The sequence below is a fragment of the Parus major genome, chromosome 1, assembly GCF_001522545.3.
Source record: "Parus major isolate Abel chromosome 1, Parus_major1.1, whole genome shotgun sequence".
Classification (NCBI taxonomy): domain Eukaryota; kingdom Metazoa; phylum Chordata; class Aves; order Passeriformes; family Paridae; genus Parus; species Parus major.
In genome coordinates this window covers 58,758,983-58,783,555 of record NC_031768.1, presented here as the reverse complement: position 1 = coordinate 58,783,555, position 24,573 = coordinate 58,758,983, and the positions used below count along the sequence as shown (strand labels likewise).

The 24,573-nt window shown below is 35.8% G+C and overlaps 1 protein-coding gene across 1 annotated transcript in view; it reads left to right on the top strand.

Moving 5' to 3' along the window:
• The window catches only part of VWA8 (von Willebrand factor A domain containing 8), a 179,625-nt gene that overhangs the window by 12,547 nt on the left and 142,505 nt on the right, over nucleotides 1–24,573 (top strand). Inside the window, exons 3-5 of the mRNA XM_015633778.3 lie at nucleotides 9,221–9,351; nucleotides 11,456–11,566; nucleotides 23,703–23,870. Of these exons, the coding sequence (XP_015489264.1) occupies nucleotides 9,221–9,351; nucleotides 11,456–11,566; nucleotides 23,703–23,870 (410 nt within the window). The remainder of the gene's footprint in view (nucleotides 1–9,220; nucleotides 9,352–11,455; nucleotides 11,567–23,702; nucleotides 23,871–24,573) is intronic.

The window sequence follows — 24,573 nt, the reverse complement described above, 5'->3', positions numbered from 1 at the left end:
TGGGTGGAATCATTAACTTCAAGTGGATTTGCTTTCCAGGAGCATGTCTAAATTCATTCCATAGCATTTTGAATCAAGACAACTGGGGCACTGGTCTTTTTGGATAGCATTAATAATATCAACAATAGACTTCCCACTGCACAGCTGGCAATATAAAAAGTTTATGTTGTTTTCTTAGGCAATAGTACTGCAGTTCATCAGACAGGCTTTAGGTGGTCCTGCTTGAGCAGGAAGGTTGGACAAGCTTGACATCAAGAGTTCCCTTCCAGCCTCAACCGTTCTGTGTTTCTGTGATTCCTGATTTTATAACTGGGATAATATTAATATCAGCATGTATAGATAATTGTTTCTTACCTCTATTTTGTGACACAACATTTCATCTGAAATGTTTTCCCTTGGAGAGGTGTAGCAGAACTACAGAATCATAGAACAGTTCCAGTTGGAAGGGGACCTCTAAAGGTCATTTAGTCCAACCCCCTAGCAAAGAGCAGGGACATCTTCAGCAAGATCAAGTTGCTGAGGGAGCAATATTAAGAGGAAGATTTTGTTTGCTTTGACTATTTGACTGTTGTGAAATCTGCCAGTAGACTAGTGGTCCAGATCACTGATGTGCACCTGGACTGTGGGCTGCTGAAGTCTCATAACACAGTAGGCATCACACTGCCACTTTCCTACCAGGTGATCCAAGGTACCAAAAATTTCCAGTGCCCTGTGCCAGCCCTTGTTACAGGGTAGCCTATGAAGAAAGGATTATTGTTTTAGACTGTAACAACTCTTCCCAATCTTCATGAGTTCCCTGGGAATGCAGCCAAACAGTTGAGAAATGCTGCACTGTATTATTACTTGTTACAACTCCTTAGATAATAGTTTTTTGCTTTTCACCCTTTATTTTGTATGCCTCTTCTCTCATTTTGATCATCAAGGACATTAGTTGTCTATGCTAATCCACTTCACTTATTTATAATTCTGGTAGATTGATTTGCTTTCTTGTCTTCTGTGCTGTACCAAATGTGTAAATTATAACAATGCTTTACAAGTCACTATTACATATTTTGTTCAACTTGCACTTTTCAGCAAGTTAAATGTTAGCTCTAAGTTACTCTAACAGCATCTCTTTCAGTTCTTTGGACTGAGAAGGTAAGAGAGCTATGAAAGCATTTGGTAGAATCAAAGGAGAGATTTTTCTATTTAATGACTTTAAGAAGGAAAAAGTAGTTGAAAACTGATAGTGAAAAAGTTATTAAGCATGGAACTGTACAGAATAATGAGATCTTAGCTAAAATCTGATACCACATAATAATAATGTTATTGCTCCTAACATAAGTCTGATACCAAATAACAGTAAAATTTATTAGAATATATGTGTTATTAGTAGTTTCTCTCTTTTTTTAAAATTTTTTTATTTTTTTAATAATCATGACTGAAAGGAGCCTGTGTCATGTTTGGGATACTGTTCATTAGTAGTCATCTACTGAAAGTAGGCTTGCTTAAGGTACAAAATTTTGCTTGTAAACCTAAGTTTTAAATGAGTTTAAATTAAGTAAGGTAGAATACTAATGTATTTCATAGCAAAAAATCTATTTCAAATACTTGAGTGCAGTTTCTTTGTGTATTTAAACTTAGAAATTTTTTTTAACCCTTAGTGTTTAAGTTCTTTGGTTATCTTACTATGGACAACAAAGATATATTCCTGTAGTGGAGTTAAGTAGACTGTATTGACTTCATGTTGATTATCATCTAGTTGTGAGATATTTAGAATGTATGTGTATTACTTAACATATTTTTTTCTTCTTTTAAGAGTACTTTTATTTTTGCTGTGTGAATGACTGCTGTAGGTATGAACTGTTTTGGTGTAAACCAGATGGAAGTAATTGCATGTTTATACTAATTTATAAACAAAGACATCATATATTTTGAAAATTTATTTTAGTAATTAATATTATATTTAAATGAAAAATGTACTTACCTAATTTATTTTAAACTAAGATTAGAAATAATTATATCATTTAAGTGGGAAATATCCCTGAGAAAGTCTCTGACATTGTAATGTTTGTAGTGGAATAAGAACTAGTAGAAGGGAATTGAAGCAATTGCAATTCATTTACTAGTATTGCATATGATATTGTTTTCTAGCTCATCATTTATGTAAAGCAGAATGTTTCTGCTTTTGTTATTCTGCCAGATAAAAGCCATGTTACAATGTGGTGATGTTGAAAGTGCATATCTATAATTTGCAGCAAATTTTAGACATAACATGCTCTAAACTCAGCATTGTTTTCTAGGCTTAAAAATAGCCTGAAAAATCTGAAAAAATCATAAACACAGTAAAGAATGTAAATGTATTATGTACCTACAAAACATTGCATTTTTCATTTTGCCATATAATTGATACCAAAAGATTTCTTTGTGGTACCAAATTAGACTGATTTTAACTCCTTTATTGCACCTTTATAAATTTTGCAGTAATAGACAGGATAGGTATTGCTTCTTGCTCTACGTTTCCAAGTCTTTGCTTTTCAGGTTCTTTCCTAGATCCCTAGGAAGTTCTCTACAAAATGCTCCATTTTGTGTGTTAATGTGAAAAATTAGTTTGTTTTGCTGTTGTTGGCAAATGGCTTTTTCTTGGAAGACAATAATTAAAGGTATATAAAATCTGAGTTATTTTTGTAAGTGACAAGTAGAAATGAGTCATGCACAAGGGAATTTTATTAATGGGATTTCTGTCATAACTGTGTCTGACACATTCTAGAAAGTTGGCACTTATTTTTGCACTGCTTTTTATTTTTATCAGTAAAAATAAGCCAAACACTTTAAAATTCTCACCATGTCTGAAGACATGATTCTTTCTTTAATTATACTTTACAGAAACTTTTTATGACTTTCTTTGATAGTTTAGATCTAAGATTGAATTGCAAGAATGCACTTTTTTTTAAAATTTTTTTTTTGTTCATGACAGTGTACTGCTTTCCTTAATGATTTCTGGAAATGTTATGAAAATGACAATGTACTTGACATTTTAGCTATTTATTAATCTTGACAAAACGATTCCTAACACAGCTCTTCCAGGACATTTTGTTCAATGAAGTCCTCATTAGGGCTGGAAGACGGATGTTCTTTTGCAACAGGGCTTTGCTGCTCTGTGAAGATACAAGTGCATTTGAGAGAGTTTACATGCAACTGCATTGAATTGTGGAAGATTAATTTCAAACAGTGTCATTTTTGCCAGATGTCCTCAATCTGAGCACCCCCTCCCCACCCCTCCCAGTGTGTGATCAGAAGTGACATGTGTCTATATACAAGGGATTAAGTGATGAATTTTGTAAGGTTTTTTTTCAATTGAAATATATGAAACAGAGGATTTCAAACAGAATGTTTGTGCCTGTAATAATCTCTATGTCCTCACAGGATAGTATGTGTTGCATATCAAAGCTGGGACTGGTGTATGTTTGGTTTTTGCTCTACGTAGGCTCAGATTTTCACTGGAATGTGTGCTTGTTCTTTTTTGTGTTAACTTTACAACTGGGTGTCAGAGTGCAACACTTAGTAGAGACAGGTTGTATTGCAGGATGACTGTAATTTCATACTAACAAACACTTCAGTCATTGCATTTCTTCATTCCTAGCCTCAGGGAAGGTGTCAGAGATGATGATTATTTCAGCAGTTTGAGTTTTCATGTAGGTTTCCAACTGTTCTACTATTTGGGTGTTACCACCTCATCCAGAATCTGAAAAAGGCTTTTTTTCAGTAGAGCTCTGGACATTTCACGTTGTTATCCCCATTTTGTCTGTACTGAGAGAGGGGCACAGGCATACATGGGGATATGGAAACATACAGAGGAGGTCTGGATGGAGCTCAGGGAGTTGTCCGAACTGTTCCATGTCCTTCAAAGCAAGGTCAGCTGAACCTGAACCACTCCTGAGAGATATTTGTCCTCCTAGTTCTTAAAATGTGCTCGTGATACAGATTTCAGAACTTCTCTGCACACTCTGCTCCAGTAATTAAGGATTCTTTTGTGACAAAAGCTTGTTGGAATGCTTAATTTAAGTTTTTTGGGGCATACTTTTAGTTGCTGGGGATTTATTCTATCTAGCATAACCTTGGTGCAGAGAACTTCTTTTCTTCATGGTGATTCTGTCTTGCATATTGGAAAAGTTATTTCTTTTCTAGACTCAATTCAAATATCATATGATAATTTTTCTTGGTTTTTATCCTAGATTCTCTCATACTTTTTGGTGCTGGCCTGAGCTGTTGTAGTCAAAAGCAGAAATACTATGTCCCTCCAGTTGGAGTCTGAGCTATGAATAACTGCTCTATGTACTTTTCTGAGTAGCACATCCAGCTAGGAATAGTTTCACTTATTCCATGTCTGTGTTACAGGGAGAAACTTAGCCTTCAGAATCCCATTCAGGGCTTCTTCCAGAAAGCTATTTGGTTTTACATGTTTCCTTTGTATTATCTTTAAATTTCTACTCACATGGAGAAATATGATTTATCTGTGTGGAACTAATACTTTCCTGTGAAGTAATCAACTCAGAGGAATTGATAAATGAGTTTACGGTCTCATCCAAGAAGTAGCTTCTTCCTTTCTAAGCCCCTGCAAAAACTTGCAACTTGTTTCCTCAACAGTGCAAGACTAAAAAATTTTGGAATGAAGAGTGTTCTCATGAAAAAATTACGAGGAAAAATAGTATTCCAGTGAAAACTGTCTGTGATGTAACCATGTTATGAGACTGAAAACTCTTTGGGTTCTGTGCATCAGCATAAAATGGAAAGAGCAGCAATGTTTTATTTGCTAAATGGCAGCAGCTGAAGGCAGACCACATAGGAGTGCCTCCCTCTCCACCTTGGCCATGCTGCCTCCTTCACCCTATCCAGGCCAACTCACTCACTTTCCTCATTGTCCCCTAGCCTGAACAAGCTGTGAAGTAAGTTTCAGTGGGGTAGTTCAAAAAATAAAATAAAAATTCCCCTTTTGAAATGTAATGTTTTTAGACAAAGACCTCCTTCCTTGTTCCTCCTTTCTTAGCCGTATTTTTCAGCTGCTGCTCCCTGTGTTGGATTTACTGCAGACAGCCACAGACAGCTACAGGACCCCTCGGTATTCAGATGGGAGAGACATCTTGTTCCTGTCATTAATTTTTAGCTCTCCTGAAACAAGGAGCCATTTTCAGACTCTGCGCATACCTTGTAGTGAAGGTTCAGGGTATGCAGAGGTCTTTTTTCATTCTGCTGAAATTATGTATATTGATGTCTTGCGCCTGTTGGTTATTATGTGATTGACCAGAGTCACACAGGGACAGGAGTTCTGCTGTATTCTGTACTGCATCTGGAATAGGTATTCTTGGGAATCAGTGTACCTAACTGTCTGAACAGTGGGAAGAGTTACATATTTCCTTCATTTATGGGATTTCTTCTGTAGGTGGGACACAAAGACTTGCCAGCAGATACTGTCTGGTATCTCCAACGAATCTTATGGCTTCAGTGAGTGTGCCAGGAATTCAAATATGAGCGAACTGGAATATTTCTGAGGCTAGCGTAGCCATTTCAGTCTTGGCTTTATCAAAAGCTGATTTGTAGATCAAACAAGAGCAGCTGCTGTGTTTGCTTCAAAATTGATCTAAAATATTTTCTGCTTTTCTTATTTGGGGATTTCTCTGTTCAGCTTCAGCTACTCCCTTTACAGAATGTTTGTGCAGATTCTGCTAGGTACTGTTCTACTTATCACTTATTACAAATCAATAGAATGCAATTTCTTTTGTTGTCTGTCCTTGGTACACAGGAATAGCAAATTGTAGCACCAACTACTCTCCTACATGTGCCAGATGGTGTCTTAGAGAATACACTGCAGAGGCTTGCTATGCACCATCCTGCAGATTAAGAATATAGGGCCTACTATTTAACTGCTGCAAATCAGCAGAGTGCTACTAAACAGATTGTGCAATCCCAGTTTGCATTAGATGCTGTCTGACTCATAAGGTAATTAATAAAAATTGCTGTAATATACTTGCTGATGCTTTCCCCAGTGAATTTGCCATGTCTTCTAAATGTCATAGAAAATTATTATATGATACTTGTGGTAAAGTTGGTATACAGCTCTTGAATAGAGAGGATTTTTTTTTCAAGTCATATTAGAGAAAATCTAAAAGACTTGCAATGCAGAGAACACAGTACAAGTAGTCTAAAATTATATAAATGATATACAAGATACTGTGTATATGCATCTGAGGCTGCTTTTGAAAAGCATAATGTGCTTTGGAAACTGCAGCACAGACTGCATGTACAAGAAAATATTACATTCTTCTAATTTTAAAAAGACAGCTAGGAAGGTGAAGTAGGTTTAGTATCTGAACAATGTACAGATATTACATGTTAGAACTGAAGGAACTGACAAGTGGAAGCTGTTCTCTTGACAGTTTACCTTAGGGAATGCAAGCTAGGAATTGTTGGTGTCGTTTGTAACAGGCTTCCTTTGAGTTTGCAGATGCCAATGTGCTACTTTGTGATTGAAAACATGTATTATAATTGATCTGGCTGTAATCTGTTTGTGAGGAGAATTATGTGAATGGGGAAGCAAGAAAACCTTTTTTCTACAAAACCTATCAATAAGGAATTGTCTTTTGTGATCATTTCTCAAAAAAAGCAGGAAATTCTCACACTGTAAGTTGTATTTTTTTATATTGCTATTTCAGAGTATATTTGCACTGTTTAAACACAATGATGATAATATAAGTGCCCTTAAATTCCTTAATGTTTTCATTTCTAAAATTTTACATTAATTTGAGTGCTGTACTCTCTTGTTCTTTTTACATGATGGTTTTCTTGCAGATGCTGCTGAACATTCTAAAGTCCTGTTGCTATTTATGGTATTGTTTTGAAGTGTGAGCCAAGTTTTTTTCTTGAGACCATCCTAAAAATGAAAAAGATAGTTACACATATTAATGAGAATTATGCCAGAGGCATTTGTAGTCAGGCTTTGTCAAAGCAGGTTTTGTGTACTTCTAATGCGTGAATTTTGACATGAAAGAGTTCCAAGCTTATTTTTCCACTGCAGCAAAGTACTTTTCCTCTTTTAAGAACAGCTATTGTAGAAATACACTGGAGGCACATTGGCTTAATCCAGGCAGAAATAATAATGGATATGAGATCTGTCCTAAAATTTTAATTGTATCTAAAAGATAATACTTTTTCTTTGTGTGGTGCTTTTCAAACTTTCATGCCTGTCCAGTAGAAAAGTTTGGACAGTAATAATAATAATAATAATAATAACAATAATAATAATAATAATAACAGTAACAACAACAACAACAGCAGTTATTCTGGTGTGATGTGTTACCCTCTGTATCCCGAAGAATATATCAAATAGGAACTTCCCTAATTCCTTTGAAAATCTTGTAGAAAGGAACATGTTATTCCCTGTGAGGAATTTCTTTGCACTTGACCAGCTGTGTGTGGTATGATGTGCCTTGCTTTTGGAATACAGCACTTCAGTGAGGAAGACGAAAACATTTTACATTCATATGATCTGACCAACTATATATGAAAGATAATCCTGGACATGCTAATGACAGTTGTTCAGAAAACTAAACTAGATAATAAGGCAAACCTGAAATGTTTGTTTACAATTAATCTGATAATCCTAATGCATAGATTGCTCACCTGCACGTGTATGCTATTTCTGTTCACACTGGTAGTAAGGATATTGTAAATTTCTCTGGAAGTAGATGATTTCAAATGAATTCCCTGAATGCCAGACCAAAGACCAAAACCTCCAGTTAGTTTTTATTAAAATTGTCCTTAATCTCCCTTAGGCTTGAAAAATCTTGCTTGATTCTCACACACAGCCATTTAACGCTGTTCCTTACAAAATTGTAAGGTCTTACAATACCAATAACGCTGGTCTTACAAAATTGGATCTTAATTCTGGCTTGCTAAGATTCAGCAATGAACCAAACCCCTTTGGAACAGAGTGCCACTATTCCCTGCTGTCCTTAACTCTGCCCTGCACACATTGGTTGCCCTGTATCAGATGTAACATTTGTTTTTGTAAATGTTGGCTTCTAATTGCACCCAGTAATTACACTGAGAAAAGGTAAATAACCAAGGATTAGTTTGGAGATTTCATGGCCTCTTGCTCCTTTCTTACTGCGCTTCAGCATCCCAGTCACTGCCCTTGAGCCTCCAGCTTCAAACCTCATCATTAATCTTGTCAGACTGTTCTGAAAGCAACCATACACATACATGCATCCATGAATCTCCCTCCTGACTTGCTTATGTTCACCTTCTCCTCCTGCACTAGTGCTTTTTGCTTGTGACTGAGAAAGAGCCAGGCTTTGCTGGTGGGTATGTGAAGGACATTTCTGGGGATAGGGTGATGTATGGCTCTTTCAGTGTGCTGTCTCTGCATGATGCTTTCCAGTGCTGTCAATATTTGTATACATGTGGTAAAAGTTTTAATTTAATTATCATCAGGTTATTGCTTTTTAAATTAATGTGTATGATATTTCTTAATAGAAGCAAGTTGATCTGCTTTGATTTGGTTTTTTATTGTGATTTTGGAAACTGTATGGTATAAATGTAGTGATAGGGCAAAGTTTGGATTTCCTTCATAATTCCGTGGTTTATTGAGTCAAAATATAAACAAGAGTGAATTTGTATTTTAAAAAAGTAACAAATTAATTTTATCCCTGAACACTAATCTTATTCTGGGGCAGTCGGAGTTTTTTGGCGTTTATTTGAGCTTCACAATTCACAGAAGGACTGGGATATAGGCTGTATAAATATTGTGCAAATTATATTTTGTAAACATATTATGTAAATGTATTTACATATTATGTAAAATGTATATAATGTATTTATATTAACTGATGATGGGGAATCCACTCAACGCTGAATAATAAAAATGATTCTCTATGTTGATCAGTTTAACGGGAAATACAAATCTGCAACTTTTTTTCTGGTTTATGTTGGGTTTTTTTTTGAAGAATGAAATTGTGCAGAGAAAAAAAGCAATGGGTAAAATAGATGTATAAACTTTTATATGTAAGTTAGGTGGTCTAATATAAACTCTGTGTGGAATTCTCTGCTTTTCAGCTGTCTATATTAGGGCAGTACAGCTTTGTGTATTTTAATTTTGGAGATAAGCTCAAAGAAAGTCTTGAATGGCTGGGTATCTAACAGTTTTCAAAATTTAATAACATGTTCTTTTATTTGTGTTTCAAAGTGACAGAGTCTCTGGCCCAGTCTGTAGTCCACCATTTAAGATGGATAATGCAGAAAGATCTTCTTGGCCAAGATGTCTTTCTTATTGGGCCTCCTGGGCCTCTCCGGCGATCGATTGCCATGCAGTATCTGGTGAGTATCTTGGTTTAAACGTGTTGGAGATGTTATTAATGCAAGTCATTCTTTTACTAGACAAATGGTAAAAGGTAGTCCTAGAAAATCTTACAGTAAGCTACTTAGGAAGTAAATAAGTTTTTTCATAATGTTTTCTTTTTTAAAGGAAACGTCCTTTCCAAAGCTCAGTTTTTGTTATAGACAAATAGAAAGTGCAGACATTTTAATACATGTTTTTCTGCTTAAACTCCAGGGGAGAAAAAAAAAATAGTTGGAAAACTGTGTTACCATATGCTATCACAAATGGAGAAACAGTTTGTTCTCAGCATTATGTATGTTAGAAGATTAAGATATCTGCCTAGTGCTACAGACAACAAATCGTTTTTGCTTCATTACATAAAAAAAGAAATGAAGGAAAGGATTTGGGAGGGAAGTGTTCTGAGTAACATTTGGGAACAGTTATTCTGAGTGATTAGAAAGAGTAGATGCATGTATGATCCTCTCTTGGAATGTGGGAAGGATGTGCCTACAGCCATCTGCATGAACCATGGCAGCACCATGTACAAAATTTCATGTTTAATAAGTCAACGCTCTTAAATGATCAGGAGGGGAATGTCTGCCCCAAAATGTGATGTGGGTAGGACTTGGTCTGCCGTGAGATGTATCTGGAATCTGGTTGAACAGAGGAATCACAAATGGAGGCGTATCAGTTGTCATAAAGATCAGACATTCTTTTAAAAATGGAAAAAATGTTAATTCAAAGACTAGATATCTGAGGTAAAGCATAGAAGAGAAAGCTACAAGGTTTTGAACTTTGTAAAGGAGAGAAAAGATTTTTTAATTCAGCAAACCAAATGTACTATTTAATAGTTTGAATTCCTTAAAATAAATGTAAAGAGTTTGGTATAACCTAAAAAGAGAACATGGATAAACACCTGATATCTAGGCATAAGATATAAAATGTGCCTTGTTATTTATGCCACAGACTGTTTGAACTTGAGATCCATTTGAAAGGCTGAAGCTTACTGATTCAATGCCATGCCAAAAAGTTATGTGAAGGCTGGTCTTTCCATGTGAGCTGATACATGCTGTGGTGCCTTTAATGAAAATATATAAGCCTGGAAAATTTCTACTTTCTGTTGCTGAAAGCTACTCTGCATTCCTACACAGGGCTGATATTTGAAAAACACTCTTTTTTCCACCTTTAATTAAAAGAAAATGCAACTATATCTACTTGCAACATAAAGGAACTGGTGGCTTTGTAACCTAATAGACACTGCAAAAGTGGAAAGGAAATAGTTTTAATTGGGATTTATATCTTTGCTGTATTTTTTTCATACAGCTGTAGTTGAAAGCTGCCTGTTTAAGAGAGGTCTGTTAAATCAATGACATCTTTAATTGAGGAGTAAGGGCTAAGAGCATTTCATTGTGAATTTGTTTCCTAAGCAGAATTCACGATAACCCAGATATGGAAGTGGCAGAAATATCTGTTATAAATACATGGGGAATTGTTCTTATTCCTCTAAGACAGCAAATTCTATGTATACCTCATATTGAACCAAAACAAAGAAAACAATAACCTGAGGGTTCTCCTTTTTAAATAGTGATGCAGAGCGCATCTCATGATAGCCAAGGAATAGAGGATAAGAATAATATATTTCATCAGTGTACTGGCAGAGCATGTGCAGGTAATAATCACAGCTGCATCACAGTATAAGTGTTACTGAACTGTGAGAGCTGAATGTTTCAATCTTCTACAGAAAACTTCTGATTTTTATTTGTGATTTGGAGATGCTGGCTTTCTTTCAGAGTCTGGAACCAGAAGATTAACCTACAGGATGTTACAGATGTTCAATGGAAAGAGTATATAGCTGATTATTTTGTTTTAAGAATAGGTTTGGGGAAAATAAAAGTTTATTGAGCAGAAATTCAAACCATTTTGTTTGAGGCGTAACACATTGTTAACATTTTAAAAATAAGAGATACTGGATTTTATTCAGAGTGATTTCAGATCACTTTGCTGTTGCCTTTTTGTACAATTTTACCATTAGGCATGTTCTTAAAGTTCAGTCACTGGGGTTATAGTGTTATTTTTGCAATAACTTTAGACTGTTGTCTACAGGAGTTGACAAAGCGGGAGGTTGAATATATTGCACTGTCGAGGGACACCACAGAAACTGACCTCAAACAACGACGAGAGATCCGAGATGGCAGTGCTTTTTATCTTGACCAGGCAAGTCACAATCACCTAGTCATTAATCACAAGTAGTTTGTAGGAAGTCGTATCTTATGTTATGAAAAATCAGTATGTTTCTAATCCAAGTAGAAAGTCTCTTGCACAATGATCTCATTTTTATCATAAATGCTATCTTTACACAAACCTAAGATTACTCTGTCTATTAATAGTAGTACAGGGTTGATTTAGACAGACCATTTTTGATAAAAGTAAGATCCATTTTGTGCAAATCAGATAAGCACTACCCTTCCTATGTCTCTTCCTCAACACCTGCAGCACATTAGATGTATTCCTGAAGTGAATCTTCTGATCTGGTTTAAAAGCATGTGTTTTATGACTGCTCTGTGTTGTGAAACCCAAGCACAATAAAGGGAGACAATTTGTAGATCTGAATTGAAATCTCACTGCTGATCTGGAATAAAATAATGATTTAAACAGTCCTGCCATCTGTATTACCCCAGACCAGTAGCTGATTTAGCACAGCCATAGAGTGACTCAGATTAGGTAAGATTTCTCTTTGTAAGTTATCAATGGCACGTTTCCTTTCTAATTGTGCAGGTAAAATACACACTTCATGTGAAATGTCTGTTTTCCTAAAATTTTTATGGAAGTTAGGTTTCTAGTTATATAGGGTGGGTGAGTCTCTGTGATGTAGTATGAACTTAAAGGAGTTATCTAAAAGAGTTTTTGGTTGGTGATGCTATAGAGGTTAATGATATCACCATCATACAGGTGTTTCATGAGAGAAAACCAGAAAGCTTTGTTCTCTCTTTTAAAGAAATATTTTTCCTTTCTTTTTTTTTTTCTTAAATTCCCAGTGTTCACTTTTTCAGCCTCCAAACTTTGAAGAAGCCTTTAAAAAGATTTTCTTCAAACCACAATAAATGGCTTTGAGCAGTGGAAGATCCTCAGAATGAAGAATTAACAGTTAATCTAAATATATTTCATTTTAGTTACTTCCTTCAAGTTATTTCATGCTTACCTGGAAATGTGAGGATTGCACAATAGGAGATAATTTGAAGCACTGTGCTGTGTATTAGGGCTGTAAATGGCTTCTCATTTACCAGAGGATAAGAGTATTTGTGTAGGTTGTGGGATTAACTCATGGACTAATGTTAGCTCCTCACCCGTCTGCTGTTACAGACAGCCTTATCCCTCACACTTGCTACAGGATAGTCAAGGTAATTGTAAGGTAATTGTAAGGTAAGTGTAAGAGCATTAATTAACTAACATTTGTAAGAGCCACTGTATCGAGGACTGTAAGAAGCTAAAGATGTGAGATTGTCTGTTACCTCCACATATGTCTGTAGACTTTGATCCCAGTGTAAGTATGAGACAGCTTCACTTTGTATAATCTCTTTTGAGTCATCTCACTCCAGCATGAACACCTTAGGAAGATTTGCTTCTTAAGATCAAGGTCTAAGATGACCACCTTCCTCAATGAGTTAGAAATTTTCAGTTGAAATGTTTTTGCCAGAATCCAGCACAGCAGTACTTCAGACCAAGACTTTCCTTTAGCAAGATACCAAAGTACTAAAATCAGTAGGAATCATTGCATCTTTCCTGAGCTCATGTTTTACTCATCGTATTTATAACTAATGTATGTTTAAGCTCTGGATAGAACTTAGGAAAATAAATACTTGGTATTTAGATGAACAATTTTCAGATACTGGAAACATGAAAGATGAATCTTAGTGATATTCCAGCTGGAGTTTTCTCATCCTGCATTTTAGTTAAAGATGCATAAAATATGGTTCATAGTTATGTTCAGAACTATCATAGATCTAATTATTCCATTCTATTATTGAGCTGCAAAGTTTTACAGATTACACTGCTGCCTGAATTTCAATGAGTTTATTTAATGATCTTGAGGTTTGCAGATGCTGTACTAATTCAGAGCATTACAGAAGCTAAAGACTACTATTCTTTAAGCTACAAACCATTAACTGAGAAAAGTATCAGTAGGAAGCCTTAACAAAATATTCTATAAAGAGCTCCAGTGGACATAGCTGAGACATAGAGAAGGTGAATTCATGAGAGGGACTGAAGATAGTAGACTCTGCTTTTCAAATTTTCATACCATTTCCTCTCCTGTAGAATATCATGCTTGCTCTTCATGTCACCCAAGAGAAGACAGAAGAGCTTGAAAGTCTAGTTTCCAGAACATCCTGCGTCTGAATTCTATAGGGTCAATAAAACTTACCTGTTGTTTAGGATATATGAGGCCCTTTGTAAGGAAGTCATAATATAGAGATGTAATTATTTTACACTTTGAATAATAATATACTGTAATAAAAACCTGGCATCTTGTGACCAGAAAGAACTTTAATTTAGTGGATCATCAGGTTTGCAGACACAGAAAGGTTTGCAAAGTTGTCTCTGAGTGACTTGTAAGATGCTGTGGTTGTTTATAGCTCCACATTTAACAGTGACGGATTAAAAGCTGCAAATTATTATTTCAAAGATTTCAAAACATCTGCTATATTTTAACATAAACTTATGGAATATGATTGCCATTACTTATTTAAAATATATTGGAGAGTGGTTGATTTGGAAGCAGTTGTTGAAATTCTGTATTGAAATATATATGGCAGGGCCAGCATATCAAACATCCTTGCTTATCAGCATTTCTTAGTACTAGAGTGAATCAAGTGGGAGCATTGGAGTTAGCTAGTTAGAAGAGTTATCTAACGAGGGAGAGAAAAAAAGGTTTTATTTCTCTCAGAAATAGAACATTAAAATAAAGGTAAACATTGAATTGTCAAATTCACTGCCAATTAAAATAATATAAAATAAAGAACTTTTGATGAGATAATGGTGAATTATTTGTTTTAATTCATCTACTGACAGGAGAAGATTTGGGTTTCTTGTCTTTAGGCCGTTAATTTTGGCTTTCAGATGGTAATTCACTGTTAAAAGCCTCAAAAATATCATTATTGCTGTTACTGAGCTAATTAAGTAACCTCTTGGTTTTATTCTCTAATTTATTGCACGGGCTAATTATATCATGTAATTAGTTAGAATTACTTTATATTACATAAATATTCAAATGGCACCTTCATATTTTACTTTTATTGACAGAAGAGCTTGTCTTGCAAAGTGGTTTTCTGCTTCTATAACTCTAAGAGTTAAGCTGTCAACTTCATTGAACCAGTAAGAAGGTTCTAACAGCCTATTGTATAGGGAATTAGGATTTTTTTTGGTTTTTGTTTTCCCCCATTTCTGATGTAGTTTTACTTTTTATTTTATGTATACAGCTACATAAGTCACATCCCTGGTTTCAACTCTTATTACTACAGCCTCTTAGATGAATAATTATTACATCTAAGGAAATCCTACATTCTTTTAATGTAGCAGGTGAATTTGAGAGAGCAGCTAAGCCACTTTGTTGTGCTTGAGAGGTGTATTGCTCCAGGATTGTGTTGCAAACCACATTGTCCGTAATTCCCATTTTTGTTTACACTTTTTTTCCCAGCATTTATATTAAATGAAGGAAGCTCTCCAAAATAAAACATGTAATGAAGTGCACAGTCTTTTCTGTTCAAGACAAGAAGGCTAGAATAAGTAGAAAGGTGTAATATGCTTATATGCTGAAAAATTAAATATATGATGTCATGTTTTTGAAGATTTGCTGATTAAACTGTATCCATTAAGTGGATATATATGTATATCACTGTCATTTCTGTCTGTACAAAATTATTGCAGTATCTTTAAACTACATAATATACTAATTTTAATACAATATTTTTGAATTCCTAACTGCACCAGCATCATAAGTTATACAATGGTAAAATGTAAATTTGATTGTCAAGATACCAGAAGAGTAATCTTCTGACATGGCTTGAAACACTTCATGTAGTAAACAATTAAACACCCAGAGTGACTGAAATGACAGCTTGAACTGTCCTGTCTGTAAAATGAACATGACATGAAATTCCCTGGAGTAGCACTACCCAGACTTGAGTTTGGCTTGTTTTAATCAAAGCAGATTAGAAAGGGAATTATAAAATAAGATGGGAGATTAATTGAATGAAATTATAATCATACTGGAGAGCAAGATTATAATATTTGAGAGAGTGTGTGTATCCACATATGTATGTATGTTTGTGTAAACAGATAAAAAGCTTTCTATGTCTTCCTAAAAGGATGTGTAAGAACGATTCAGCTTTTAGCAAAAAATACCCACTGAGTGGAATTCATGTGATTTTGTGATTTATTAACTGTCTGCCTTGGAGGTGGCAGTGGGGTTTTGATGTGTTGGTAAGTTAGCCACAGCACATTGTCACAAAGTATAACTTCATGAACTGACTAACACTGCAGTATCTGTGTACCCAGAACAAGAAATAAGATAGTTAAGGCTGTAGAAAGAAACAAGCAATGCACTCCAAAAGTGTGAATGTTCCTCTTAATTTAATTATTTTTTCCAACACTGGAGACAAAGAGGGAAATATTAGGTAGAAATCAACATTAATCATTGTTGATGTTGACATATCTTTTATCTAAAAGAAGAATGCAAGTTAAGGACCCCTATATGGAAGCCTCTTAACTCGTAGAAGTGATTTTGGTTTAATCATTTGCAATACTTCATTCATACTTCTTAAAGTGTCAGCATTTAACTGGATTTGTTAGGCTAGCAGCTCGGACTCTGGTGTCTTGTTTTGATGTACAGGGCATATAGATGAATGTCTGTGATGTAATGTGAGGAATATTAGGATTATGGATTTATAATTTGTTATAAAAAGTGTGACATTCTTTTTTCTTATGTTTGTGTCTGTTACATGTATATTCCACTTTCTTTTCAGCTGTTATTTCCTACTATGGGGAAAAGAGAATAACTTCATTAATACATGGGATCATAATATCCATAGGCAACAGGGACTTGATGGATGGTGCTCTAAGCAAAGTGATTTAAGAGTGATAACTAACTTCATATTTTTTTTAGGTATCTGTCAAGTATTTAACTTTCTTTTTATTTTGCTACTCAGCAGGAAGAAAAATTTAAGTTGCCCTTCTCCCTTATTCCTGTACGGAAGATAAAACTTGCCTAGGTTGATTTCTTTGTAGGTATTTTTACTAATAAATATGTTAAGAACTCAATTTTCTTTCTGCTGGGCCTGGTTTCTGGTCATGAGGGAAAATGTTTCATGTATCTGATGTAACTGTGCTCTCATAGAAGATACTTGGTGTAAAGCAGCTAAAATAGATGGACAAGGCAGGGACATAATTTCTTGTAAATACTGTTTGCTGGCAATGTTGCAAAAACACCTGACTGCCGTGTTAGGGTAAGGGGTAATGAAAGTAAAAACAGATCACTTGACGTGTGGTACTTCAAAAATAGAAAATAAAATTGTGTGGAAGAAGTTGAAATCAGTGACTGGGGAAGCAAAAATCAATGACTGAAATGAAGGACTGTTCCAGTTCTTGTCACATTTACATATTTATGCTCTCATCATATGTTGATTCACTTCCTAGGGTAAACTTTTCTAGCCAAGTTTTCTGATTTGAAACTCGAATAAATTTAGGGGTTTGTTTCTTTAGCTGCTTTTCATTCTGTGCCATGGTAGAGCATCATGAAATAGATGTTCACCAGTTCAGGCCATTCATCCTCACTGAAACACTACTGCAGACAGCTGGATTCCCTCTTTGGATACTAGCAAGCCTGGCTGACAGTACTCCAGTATACTGCAATTTCTCTGTCTTTTGTGGGTTTTTAAAGAAAAAAGGAGTGGATAACAGTATCTGCTCTGTAATTTTGCTAAACTCACAGGAGAAAAATAGCTATAAAATCTACCCAGAAAACACTTGATTAACTCAGTGGGGAGGTAGACTGAATAGTGAGGATGTAGTCCCTATCTCCATTACAGAGGGAGAAAAAGGTTGAATTATTTTTTAAGTTATCTTTTTAATTTGACTAATCATATTAGTTACTATTACACTGATTTTCATTAAATATGAACTTCACATTTGGAATATGTGGAACTCAGTATATTTATGGCCTAAGTTGAAAAATGCAAAACTGTAGCTTATCATCATTACAAAGTGAAAAATTTTGTAACAAAAAAGAGAATACACATTTTTGATGAATAGTAGGCCTGTTTGTCATCTCATCTTATTCATTCATAGCTTTTTTTATTAAATACATTTTATTTTAAACAACTAGTGTAAGATTTTAAAAATATTTAAGGAAAAACATTAAGTTTTCATTAAAAGGTAGCATTTTAGCTTTTCAAGTGGCTGAATGTTACTTTAGTAGGCCTTTATCTTACTACACAGTTTTTGCTGATACTTTTATTTTGGAGAAAGCCTGTTCTCATATTTAGTCATTTACTGACAGTCCTTGTTAACTGTGGAAGTCCCAGGTGACTGGAAATTGGCGGATGTGACACCTATCTCTAAGAACAGTCAGAGCAAATTTGTGATTGTAGGATTCTATTACTTCAGTCCAGTAAGTAGTCATCTATTTTAGTCTGGCTCAACAGGTTTCTAGTTTGTTCAACCACTGAGGGAAAACAATAGCTAGGGAACTGAGAGGCCTTAAAACTGAACAAATACCTTGAAATAGTCTTTGGTGGAAATATACCATTAGACATGTCTTTTACACATATCTGGAAAGCCTAGCAAAGTACTTTCCTCAGTAGGAGACAGTAAAAGCTCCTAATATTCCATTCTGCTTTTCTGTCTTTTCCTGTTATCTTTTACTTTTTGAGCAGTTTTAACAACTTGAACTTTAAAGGTTCAATTAATTGTATTTGACTCATGGAAATTAACTTAGAAGATACCAATTTCCTCTGAGTTTTGTGATATTTTTTAGCATGGTAGGTTACAGGGACTCAAACCTCTCATCTATGGAAGACAGACTGTACCATGTATTTGACAGTTCAAGGTTTCTCAGCCTGCTGCAGCCAGTCTGCAATGTGTTAGTTCAAAACCAGCCAAAGTTCTGTATTGTCTTTGCCAGATGGTTGTTCAGGATCTCTTTTCATCATAAGTGACATCTGGACATTATACTGTTGTGATGTTTATGAGATACAGAAATGAGTGGAAAGAATGGGGTGGATGAGTTTGTGTGGGATATTGTACAGGTGGTGGGAGCAAGATACTGCATTGGAAGGGACATCTGAAATGTAGGCTGCAGATGTAGCGAATCCTTACCTAATTAGTTCTTGTGTTCACTGAGTTGCTTGTGCTGTTGTTTTTCTAAGTTCTTATGGTTGCTGTGCTTGAGATGTCATTACAGGGATCCAATTTTCAGAGCAGGGGAAAGTCATCATCTCAAAAACCCCTTTAGGTGGCTCCTGTAAAAGACACAGTTACTGATTACTGTTGAGCAATTTCTAGTCTTTTAATTATAAAACAGTTCTGAAATGTAGCCTGTCCATCATATTCTGAATGATGCCTAGATTTAAAAAAAGTCCTTTGGAGTTCCCCAAGAACCTTCCTCATGGATTTCAAGACAGCCAGAATTTTCTGGTGTGCAATAAGCATTTTCCTGAGAGAAAAGAGCTACCACTTCAGTTCTGGTATGTGAAAACTATACTGTTAGAATTCCTGTGGCTTTACAAACTGTTTTGGTAAGCTATATAAAAATGTCTTCCTTTCTCTGATGTTTTTGCATTTCAGTGTGTGCATTGCAGTGAGCTTTTTTTCTCTCCTTCTTCCTGTTCTGACACTATATAACTTCATCCATATGCTTATACACTGTGATTTGTGTCAAAATTGGGGTTTATAGCTTCATGAATTTGTCATATTTTGCACTGCTTGCCATGGTTAAGCTACAGGAAAGTCAATGAAAGGCTGCTTAGGGTTGTTTTGGTCCTAAGGTCTTTTTGCCTTTAAAGACAAAATTTCTTTCTTTGCAGGTGCAGTGTGAAACCATTGTAAGCATTCTGCGTAATGCATTTGTTGCATAAAGGCACTACAATGAGAGCAGTGCTGTGTGGAGAGTTTCTGCTCCCAGCCTCTGGTAGCTGCAGGTATTCCCTGGAGCAGGTATCCAGGTTACCATCCTTCCAGAGCTCTGGGAGCACAGGTGGGAGGCAGCAGCATCTGCCCTCTGATGAGCAAAATAGTCCCCTTGCTGCAGTGAAAATCAATCTGAAAGTAAACGTTTAACAAATCTTGGCTTTTTAACAAGAATTAATATATTTAATCTCAGATTTAGCGACAAGGTTACATGGTATAAACCCCCCTTGTCAAATTTGTGGTTTGTGTTAGACATTTAGAGTGAACAAAACTAAAGAGAGAGGGGGTCAATGCAAGTCCCTCTGGGTTCTCATTATAGAATTATGAAGATTTGTTTCTTGGTAGCATTTTTAAAAATTATTTTCAGCAACAGATTGTAAATTTACTTTTTTTCCTCTAATTTTTTAAAATATATTTTGGCTTCTATACCAATCCATCAATACACAGCTAAAACTGATGTTTTCAGAGGATGCCTTGTCGTATGCCTAGCTTATGGGAAAAACTTATTACTCATTACCAGCCAGAATGCAGAAATAGCATAATTCAGCAAGAGATATTTCAGCTGTTCTGGTCTTAAGAGCAGACTTTATGCTAGTTAAAACAAGAACTTTAGAGGTAGATGAAGTGTGCACTTACTTCATTGTATTATAGAGAACAATTTCCAGTATTCGGGTATGCTTTGAAGATGGAAAAAAGCACATCAGAGTAAGTTAGTGCCCAGGGGTTGGTGGTGGTGGCGGTATCGTTGTTATGAGGTGTCTTTGATTAGAAAATAAAAAAACATGGTTATGCATTCAACCTTTCCTGAATCTTACTGTAAAAGGTGCATGTAGATAAGCAAAAATAATTTGAAATTTTATTTTCCTGAGAAATAGAATTTTGAGTAACAACTTCAAACAGTTTCCAAGTTCTGTACTTTTTCAATTTTGATCCTGTAAACGGATGATCAGCAGTCAGCACAGTGTATGTACTAAACTGCTTCTCAAGATTGTATTGCTAATGGAGAGCATTCTCTTTCTCAAAGTTAATGATTGTTATACACTTCCTAATATTTGCTGTCTACCTCTATAGCAGATTTTCTTCAAATACCAGTTCAAGAGAAAGATTTTTGTTAGTACTGGAAGCCTGTTACTTCAGCACATCCATAGTGTGTGTGTGTGTCAACATGAGTCAAAAAGATTCTATGGATACTCAAAATATTTTGAAACCGTATGAACAGAATGTGTATTTTCCTCTGGCTAGTAAAAATCAGTCATAAAGTCTTCATAGTCTTATAATATGCAGAATCCAACTGGCTTGGCAAATAAATTGTTTGTTAAAGCAAGTTCTGCCTGTGTCTCCAAGCTGCATTTAGACAAAATAGCATTTTGTTCATGCCAGGTTTTGGACTGTCTGCTGGAGACTCAGGTTTTCTATTCAAGCAGGTTGGAGCAGATTTTTGACATGACTAATGACCTTCCTAGGGAAGAATGTTAGTAGAAAATTTGTTCTTTGTACACATTTTATGAGATGAGGAGAGAGGTGTTTTATGTTGCCTGTTAGGTAGTGTATGATGTCCTGAATGAAGAAAAAAAATTAATTGCTTTTTAAAAAGAATTAGTGGTTCAGTGGAAGAGAAATAATCTGAGGTTTAGTCCTTGTTCAAGGGGCTTATTCCAGGTTCCTCTAATACTGATTATGAGGCTAGATAAAAAAAATATTCTCTTTTTAAGAAGGTCTTGATCTACATGATGTGGAGATCTGTACCAGGATTTATGAGTGCTGTTTTTCAGTAACATTTGCCTGAGTACAGATTAGATACATTTGTAATTAGACATTGTTTCCATCTTAATAGTGATGTGAAAAGTTCACTGTAGGGTTAATTTGCCAGTTGTTAGTTATGCTTCTAAATTGCATACTAGCATCTTAATTAGTCTTATGGTTTAGTGCTGTGGTGGTTTAACACCAGACAGAAATTAAACTGCAAATAAACCGCTCCCCTTCCCCCTCTGGTGAGAGAGGAACAAAGTCCGAGGTATGGGTTGAGATAGCAATTTACTGAAAGCGAACAGCAATGGAATAAGAAATGCACAGTAATAGCAGGAAAATTAACAAATAAAAAAAGAAAAAAAAAAAAGGAAAAAAGTATACACAAAAGGTGTTCACCACCTCAGCTTAGTTCTGGCTTCCCCTGACAAAGGCAAGATGGCGGGTGCTCCCACAGTCAGTGCTTCCCATCCCTAGCTCTGAGACAGTGAAAAGCAATGATGGACGTCCCCTTGAGAACTAGGTCACATTGCACCATGCCACCTGTTTCTTGACAGCTCTGCTGGACTCTGTTCCATGTGGCACTGCTGCTTTTGACCAGTCCATGCCTCTGGGGCTTGGTTTGGGCTGAGCTCCTCTCATCCTGGTTTTGCCACTTCCCACACTGGCACCGTGCCGCACTGGCTCTGCTGAGGTTTGACTCTGTGGCAGCTCCACTTCCAGACTGCTTTTCCAGGCTCCACTGGGCTCAGCTGCTTTCATCACCCAGAGCTGTGCTCTCCTGAGGGATGGGAAGGGATGGGCAGGTGCGAGGGAGGGCAGGGTCCACAGGGCTGGTCCTGGCAACCACACCCAGGGAGAGAGAGTGGAGACAGTGTCCCACTCATGATATGTGCTCACCTTTTACTTCCCCTGAAGCCATGCCCCGTGATGAGCTGTGTGATATGGAACAGCAGCCTGGCCATGCCATGTGGTACTGAGCTCTGACCCCTCTCCAAAACCAGGGCAAGTGTCTTCTGTGTCTCCTCAGATAGCTATCTGAGTTAGTTGTATGCTCTAAACCCATGCAGCAGTTAATCTGTTGTGCAAAACTCATCTTTGTTTCTACTTTATCTGTATGCATGTCTTTTATACATCTTTTATATGTAATTTTTTGGTGTGCTATTTTTCTATTCTGGTGCTTCTTCATTATTCTCATATCTTCCTTCTTTCTCTCTGACCTATTTTTTTGGCATCTATTGTATTCATCAGAGATTTCCATCTAGCATTATATGTCAGGTTCTTCTGTAGGAGTTTATAGGAAACATGCTGGGAAAAGATTTCATTTGTTCTCACTTTGCAACTGTGCTTGTGTCTAAAATTGTGTTCAAATTATAGGAATGCAAAAAAAGACTTTGGTGCCTCTAACTGTTGCCTGTGCCCAAACCTGCTACATTATTATCAGCTTAAACCTCTGCAAATTGGAAGACAAAAATGCATTGTATTTCAGAGTCTTTTACTGGGCAGTAATTATGAATCAAGTCTACTTAATGCACCTGAGTTAATGTCATTGTAATAAAGTTGGAAAAAACCATCAGCACCAGGGGTGAATTTTACCTTTTGGCTCCACGTTAAGAAGCAACCATATATAAACAACCAGTAAAGTAGAAAAGGAACCATTTTCTAACTGCAAGTCTCCAAAGGATTAACAAGTTAATGGCTGTATTTTTATTCCGGTTTTGTACACCATATTCAGTCAGGGAATATATTTTTAAATTGAATTAATTCTTTTAATTTTATCACTCTCTTAAAAATCTGATTATTTGTGGCACTATTTTGCTTTCCTCCTCCCTGTTTGATTTCTACAGACTTAACATTCTACATTCTTACATTTAGTGTAACTAAAGACATGTACTAAGGATGAGTTATGCTGGTGTATATTCAGAAAAATATAAAGAAATATTGGACTTTTTTCTAAACATCTTAATATAATCTTAAATAGGTAAAACCCCCTTGATTGTATGTTCTCTGTTAAAAATGCTATCCCAAAATTGTTTGGTGGTGTTGAAATACCTGAAAATGCAAAATACTATGTGACATCAAAAAGAAAGGATGCCACATATATTTATATATACTGTGTTTAGTTGAAAATTCAGCAAGGTTTTGTATCTTATTCTGTTGGTATAAAATACTGGAACTTATTTCTGTCAGTCCCTGTAACAGTTAGGCAGTAAAACTCCAGCTCATGAATGTGTAGCACTGTTTAGGTTGTCAGCTGTCAGGCTTCCTGATCACTACTGATATGTCATGTTGATTCTCACAGAAGTAAATGTTGTTTTGGGAAAGTTCTTGGCAGAACTTGGAGGTTCTTTTTCAACAGGATTGAATTAATTATACAACGTTTATTTCTATTAAAATGTTGTGGGGCTTTATTTTTTCAAAAAAGTGTGCAGTTCGTGCAGCTACTGAAGGCAGAATCCTTGTTCTGGAAGGCTTGGAGAAGGCTGAGCGGAATGTCCTGCCAGTTTTGAACAATTTGCTGGAGAACAGGGAAATGCAGCTTGAAGATGGTCGCTTTCTCATGTCTGCAGATCGTTATGACAAACTTTTGCAGGTATGGAAACGCTATTTGAAATTTCTTTCTTTTTTTTTTTTTTATCCCCTCCTCTTCTTGGTAGTGCGGGAATATTGTGAAGGAAAGAGTCAAATGGGGGAAATCTCACCAAGGTTTCAGCCTTTTCTTTTCTGTGTTGTCTACGTATGAAAAAGAGTAGCCCGTGTTAACCTTATATGAAGCCTGTTTGTTTCTAAAATGTGAAAGCCACTATGTGAGAATAACTAAAATGTCCTTGTGAAAAGATATTAAAGTTGAAATTGTTGCCATGAAGTTCAGATAATGCTTCACATGGCAGTAGCTTTGTTGCTAAGCTTTTAAAATATTAGGATACCAAAAGAGTGAGTTCAAGATGAGTAACTGTATGTTCAGTCACTATATTGGTGCTGTTTCACCTCTAATTTACAGAAGTATACATGAACAGCAAAATCTAAACTATAGAAAATGGTTAGAGGCTTTTCCTTTGATAGGAAATGGGATTTCAGTTTCTGCTGTCATTACTGCTTTAAACCATTTTAATTTCTTTGGGCTTTGAGTCCCACTGCTTGGCTGGATACCCTTCTGGCTTTTTTTGGATAGTTTCAGTAGTACTTTGCATCTTAGTTCCATTTACTGTAGCTTACAGTCACATACCTATCAGTCTGACACCTGCTTCTTCACCTGCTTGCTCATGTTTCTGTTTGTCACACCTGTGGTAAGGTGT